This window comes from Charadrius vociferus, unplaced genomic scaffold (assembly GCF_000708025.1).
Source record: "Charadrius vociferus isolate BGI_N301 unplaced genomic scaffold, ASM70802v2 scaffold132, whole genome shotgun sequence".
Classification (NCBI taxonomy): Eukaryota; Metazoa; Chordata; class Aves; order Charadriiformes; family Charadriidae; genus Charadrius; species Charadrius vociferus.
The window spans coordinates 1,348,955-1,355,281 of record NW_009647028.1 but is presented as its reverse complement, the minus strand read 5'-3'; the positions used below and the strand labels follow the sequence as shown (position 1 = coordinate 1,355,281).

The window sequence follows — 6,327 nt, the reverse complement described above, 5'->3', positions numbered from 1 at the left end:
AGGGCGGGGCTGACCCGGCATGGAAAGCGCTGGAGCCCATCACCGGGCTGGGATGGGTGACGGGATGTTGGCAGCCTCGAGCCGGGAGGTTTGGGAGAAGGTACCGAAAGGGCGAAACAGGAGCCGCGGGACTCCAATTTTCATGAATTTCCACCAGAAATTCAGCACCAAGCTGCTGCCGGGGAATTGTGCGCAGGGAGGGATGAAGGTCACACCTCCCTCTCCGCAAGGTGAGGACCGACGCCAGCAATTCCTCTCCTCTTAGCAAACCCTTGGCAACTCAAAAAAAAAAAAAAAAAAGACCCAAATTCCTCACAAAGAGCCAGGTTGGTGGCACAAGGCTTTTCTCGGCACCGAGAAGAGAAGAGACGCTGCGGGTTGCGCTGCTCCATCGCTGCTGGCAAGATACGAGCGGTTGCCGGAGCAAGCGCCACCCGAGGCGGAGCAGGAAAGTGCTGGGAAAGGATTGATCTGGGGAAATTCGATTGAAAACTGGAAGGGAAAAAATGAAAAATAAAGAAAAAAACAATGAAAAAATGGGGGGAGGGAAACAGGAAAAAAAGGGAGAAAAAAAATGGAGGAAAACGGGGGGAAAAAAACCAAGGGGGGAAGAAAACCAAGGGGGGAAGAAAACCAAGGGGGGAAGAAAAGAAAGGGGGGAAGAAAAACAAGGGGGGAAGAGGGGGGAAGAAAACCAAGGGGGGAAGAAAACCAAGGGGGGAAGAAAACCAAGGGGGGAAGAAAACCAAGGGGGGAAGAAAACCAAGGGGGGAAGAAAACCAAGGGGGGGAAAAACGGGGGAAATGGGAAATAAAACAAATTAAAGACCCCAAGACCCAGTGATGGAGATGCGATAGATGCTTTCCGCTTAGACCTGAGCATCATCTCCAGCGTGCTTAGAAGAAACCTTCCCCTCAAGGCAGCCTGCGGTCCTGTGCAAAGCCACTCACCGTCTTCGCCCTCCGCGCTCTTCAGCAGCTGCAGAGCTGCAAAAAAGCAAACCAGTGGGTGGTCAGACCCCCCAATTTCCATCTCCAACCAACCCCCCCGTCCCTAAATCTCCCCAGCAGCGAAGGAAGGTGGCATCCCAAGCGGGTGCACCAGCAGATAAAGGCAATCACCGGGCATATAATTAACCCGTTTGATGACAGCACAGCGCCGTTAAGTGCTCTTTTTTTTTTTTTTTTAATTAAAAGATAGCGTGGCTTATCAAGGAGCTGCCAGAATGAGGGGCGCGTCGAAGAGCGGGGAACAGCACGGGGGCGCTGAGCATCGATGGAGGGCGCAAAGCACGTCAGGATGTTTCCTCGCGTAGGGGACAGTAGCACGAGCGCGCGCTATAAGGCACAAAGGTATAGAGGACACGAGCATCGCGCACCCACCTGTCTTGGGTTCTTCCCCCTCCTCGTCCTGCTCCTCCGCCCCTGCGAAAGAGCAAGCTGGAGCGTGTGAAGCATCCCTAGCACCCACCCCGAACCCCACTTTCCCGGGCTGTCCTGCGGATGGCCACCGTCCCCGGCTGCTCCGAGCCACCCACCGTCACCGCGTATCCCCGGGACCAGCAGCTGCCAAGCCACGGGGGGATGCTCGGGGAGGAGGCGACTGGTACCCACCTGCACCCAGCACCCCGTGGCGGGGGGGGATCTCCCCCAGCGCAAGGCTGGGCCGGGATGGCACATCCCCTAAACAAGCAAAAGAGAAAAAGCCACAGCTCCCGGGCGAAGCAGCGCAGCCGCTCACCTCCCTATTTATAGCACAGCGGCCATCTGGAGCGGCGCTCGGCGAGGGGCTTAGCGGGGAGACCACGGATCCTCCCCCCCCTCACCTCTGGGAAACCCCATCGGCACCGAGGGATGAGCATCCCCTTCTCCATCCCGCAGCACCCAGGTTGTCACGCCGTCCAGGAGCCCCGGAGCTTTGCATCCCATGGGTATGACATGCCACGATGCTGTTTCCCGGCCAGAAAAACCAGCAAAAATCGCTGCTCCCACCTCCCACGGCCACCAGGTTCACGGGCAGCGTCCCTGCCCGGTTTCTGCCTTCAGCAAGAGGCACAGCAAAAGGTCACTGCGAAGGGCATGCAGCCGTCGGGGCAAAAATATCGCGGGCTGGGAGCGGCGTCTTGATGCTAAAGGACTGAGGTCAGCTGGCCCGGGGCCACGGCTGAGCATCACCGCGCTGCAAATCCCTCGGCCGAGGAGAAAATACTCTCTAACAGAGGTTTAAAAAACCCCAAACCTATATATATATTTTATATATGTCTCCTGCAGATGGTTCTCTGCGATCTGAGGGGGAAAAACCGTCTCGGCCCCCACCGCTGGGGACACCCGACAGCCAGGCATCACGGTGGCAATCTTCCTCCCCCAGCAGAGCGAGGAGGAGGAGAGGAGCGGGAGCCCCCGGGGAGGAAGGCTGCGGGTCCCAGCCCCGCGGTACGACGCTGGCAGGGGAAAGGCTTCGGCAGAGCCAGCGCCTCGGGATTCGGGGAGAAAAAACAAAGAGGGAACGCCAGCAGAACTGCTTCTGCAGCCATTTTCCGAGCACGGTGGCTTTTTTAAAGCAACAAAGCCCCCCTTCTTGTGCCAACATCTCTCCGTAATAAAAAAAAAAAAAACCAAAAAGAAAAAGCAAACAGAAGATGCAGAAAACAAGAGCATGGAGCACCTCTCTCATGCTATTTCCATGTGGCAAAGCGCTCGGCATTTCCACAGCGGCAAGTGCAAGAGGCGCTTTATCGGAGGAGATGCTCCACACGTGTCCAGGTGTGGGTACCAGACCGGCAGGGGATGCTCAGAGCAGGAAGGTGAAAGGGGGAGATCCACTGGGTGGGAGGAAAACCAGACGTATGTTTGAAAGAGCTGCCTGGAGCGATGCACGCAGCTCGCCACGGGCTCTCCAGCACGGATCTGCTGGTGCCCACCAACCCCAGCAGCTCCGAGCATCCCTTCATCCTTTAAAAGATGCCACCACCAAGGCAAATCTGCGCCGGTTAAAATTTGCTTTGGTTCTTCCCCATCCATCGCCTTCCACCCACCCATCGCTCCCTGCAAACCCCCATCCCTTTCCAGGGGGTTACCCGCCACGTTGCCTGCGTTTTCCTCCTCTTCCTCGAAGCTCTGGCGGATTTTCTTCTGGCACACGTACGCCAGGACGGCAAGTAGCCCCACGACGCAGACGGCCAGTCCCACCGTCACCCAGAGAGCCACGGCAGGGAAGGCGAGGTGTTGGCCTTGCACGGGGAGGGGAAGAGAAATACCACCACGGTGAGCGGCGCAGCCCGAGCAGGGGGACGCGTGCCTGGCATTCGGGACCCCACGGTGGCCAAGGGCACATCCCCACGGAAGGAGTCGGTGGCACAAGGTGGGGCTTTGGAAAGAAAACCATCGGTGTCTCTAATTATGGCCTCCCCCAGCAGGTCTGGATCTGGCCGGGGAAGTGGCAAGTTGAGTCCCTCCTTAAAATACTTCATTAGTTTTTAAATAATTGCCCTAATGAGTTCAAATGGCAGGGGGACCCTTCACTTGCTAAGAAGCTCAAGAGAAGCAGTAGATGATGCTGCACCCACTCCCTTTCTCCCTCTCATCTCACGCCATGGGGCTGGGAAGGATGGGGACATCTTCCCCAGGGGCCGGGATAACCTGGCAGGGACCACTGGGGTTTGGGGGGTATCTCCTGCAGCACTGGAAATCTGATTTTTTTCCCCCCTGTAATATTGCTCTTTCTTCAAATAAAGTCTTATCCCGAACCTTGATCTGACATCACCCCAAGGCTGACCACTTGCTCGCGCACTCGGGAGCCCACGCGAAAGTCACCCCTCTGCTCCCAACCAGCAGCACCCCCACGAGTTTTCGGTGCATCCAACCAAAAAGGTTATGCTCCACTGAGGACCCACCCTCCCAACTCATTAAGTGCCATACCAAGGGTAATTAAACGCTAATTAATGCTACCGGGGAGCACACAAGGTTATAAAGAGCTCTGGGAAGGCAGCGGGAAGAGCTTGGAGAGAAGCTTAACGTGCTCCGTGAACTCCTCCAACCTGTATTTCGGAAGTAGGATTGTCGCAGCTGGGATGGAGAACCCCAAATTGAGAGCATCCCACGGCCACGCGCTAAGGAGAAGACAACTAGCGTGCCCCGTGCTGGCTTTCTGGGGTGGTTTAGACTGGGACGAGGCAACTAGCAAAGCGAGAGACTAAGAACTAGAGACGCCGGTTCTAGCTGGGACACTGGCGTGGGGTGACGGGGAGGACAACACAGCCTCAAGTCACCCTTGTAGGTCCTTGGGGAGCGAGGTAGAGCAAGGATATGGGGTAGCAACCCCCAGGGTGGCTCTGAGCCACAGTAGGGATCCCAGTGCCACCACGGTGACCTTCTTCAGACAGAGCCCATCCCCTTCCTTCCCCCAATTTTGGCCCTTGATGGCTCACCTGTGATAGTGACAGAGGCGTGGGTCTCCTGCTGCAGCACCGGGTTCCGCACCAGGCAGGAGTAGGTGATGCTGGGCTCCACCAGCACCTGGAGGACACTGTGCACGTCAAAGAGACCTTCCTCGTTGGCCACCTGGGACGTGGTAACGTTTTCCGTGATGTTGCTGCCCCGGCTGTCCTGCCAGAGGACGCTGGCCTCGGGGTAGCCACGGGAAGCGTGGCAACTGACGGCCGCCAGATCTCCTGGCTTCAAGTCCTTGTTGGGCTCCAGGTTCATATTGGGCTTGGAGTACGGAGCTGCAAGGGAGAGGACAGTTGGCGTGAGGCGACGGAGAAGACCAAAGGATCAGGATCCGAAACAACCCAATGAGGTTGGGCAAGCCCCAGGACAAACTCTTCCAGCTGATAAGACCAACCAGCTGACGCCTCCCAAGCTTTGGTTCATATATGGCCATGCTTCCAGGTGGCCTCTCAACTGAGAGCCTCTCCACCATGGCAAAGAAGGGACCGCAACCCCCACCAGCAATATTTTGGGGAGATGCAGCTGGTTGGTCTCTAACAGAGACCTGACCTCATGGGGAGACCATGGCAAGGGTGGAAAGAGGCTCCACAGAAGAGCAAAGCACGACAGAGAACCCTTCTCTTTGGGGCAACATGTAGGGACACCCCAACTCCCCATCTCTCACCTGCCACCTGCAACGTCACAGCTGCCCTGCTGTAGTCCCGGACCCGGACGAAGCACGTGAAGCTGCCCTCATCCGAGATCTCCACACGTCGGAGGAGCAGCGAGACATTGCCCTGGGCCAGCTGGTCGTAGAAGAGGGCCGTACGGTTGGCGTAGCTCCCAACCTGGTCCGCCAGCTGGTCCTGGCCACCGGAGAATCTGTGGACCAAGCGCTTGGTGTCCGTCAGTTGCCAGATGAGGCTCAGGTCGTCGAGGCTGAAGTTGGCCTCCGGGGAGAAGGAGCAGTGCAGGGTGGCGTCTCTGCCAAAAAGAGCCACCACGGGCTCATCTGGAACCTGGATCTCCATGGCACCTGCGGGAGGGTGGCGAGGACAAAAGCACACGGTGGTGAGACCCTGCAGAAGCATCTCCTTAATTCTCTATCCGGGTAACATCTAAGCAAATCAAGGGATGTCCATGGGAGGGACCAGGTGGCATCTCAGGACTGTCCCCATCGCTGTCCCCCGGCCAAGCCAGCAAGAAGACAGCCCCACATCCAGCACCAAACCTGGGGCATCACCGCCTTTAGCTGTGGCTACGTGCACCCAAACCTACACCCCTCTGGGGACACGCAGCCCAGTTTCTCCCCACGAGGAGTGGGTGACAGCAGCGGGGACACAGTCCCGTGTTCCCAGGACAAACCAGCTCCGGGGCAGCGCGGTGGCCAGGCTGACAAGCACTAGATGGCACCAGTGCTCCAAGCGTGATGCCAACCGGCGTGCCACGGCGCGATGCCAACCCTGCCCTGGCGTCCATGGTGAGACGCCGACCACGTCCCCAAGCCACAGCACGACACCAACCCTGCCACCGCATCAGGGAGCGACGCCAAGCGTGCCGGGGCCACCGGACCCGCCACCGCTCGGCGCTGGTCCCGGGGTGCCCGTTGGCAGCGAACAGCGCCATCCCCCAAAACAGACCCCGGGCACCGTAAGCGCTTCATTCCCTGATTCTTCCCAACCCCAAAACGGGGAGGAAAAGGGGAAAAGTCTCATCTTGGACCACGGATTTGCGTTATATTCCGACCTCAACACCGCTGCAGAACGCAGCAAAGCCGTGACCCGCAGCAGATCCCTGCCCGGGGACGAGGGCAGCGATGAGACCTTAAATTTGAAGCAAGAGCCTGAGCAGGGAGGATGAGGAGCTGAGGGAAGGAGCCAGGCTGGAGGAGACCGGCCAG

The 6,327-nt window shown here is 58.1% G+C and overlaps 1 protein-coding gene across 1 annotated transcript in view; it reads right to left on the bottom strand.

Moving 5' to 3' along the window:
• The window catches only part of CD276 (CD276 molecule), a 7,687-nt gene that overhangs the window by 796 nt on the left and 564 nt on the right, over positions 1–6,327 (bottom strand). The window contains exons 2-6 of the mRNA XM_009895581.1: positions 5,113–5,463; positions 4,427–4,723; positions 3,089–3,229; positions 1,383–1,424; positions 951–986 (exon numbers count right to left, since the gene is read on the bottom strand). Of these exons, the coding sequence (XP_009893883.1) occupies positions 951–986; positions 1,383–1,424; positions 3,089–3,229; positions 4,427–4,723; positions 5,113–5,463 (867 nt within the window). The remainder of the gene's footprint in view (positions 1–950; positions 987–1,382; positions 1,425–3,088; positions 3,230–4,426; positions 4,724–5,112; positions 5,464–6,327) is intronic.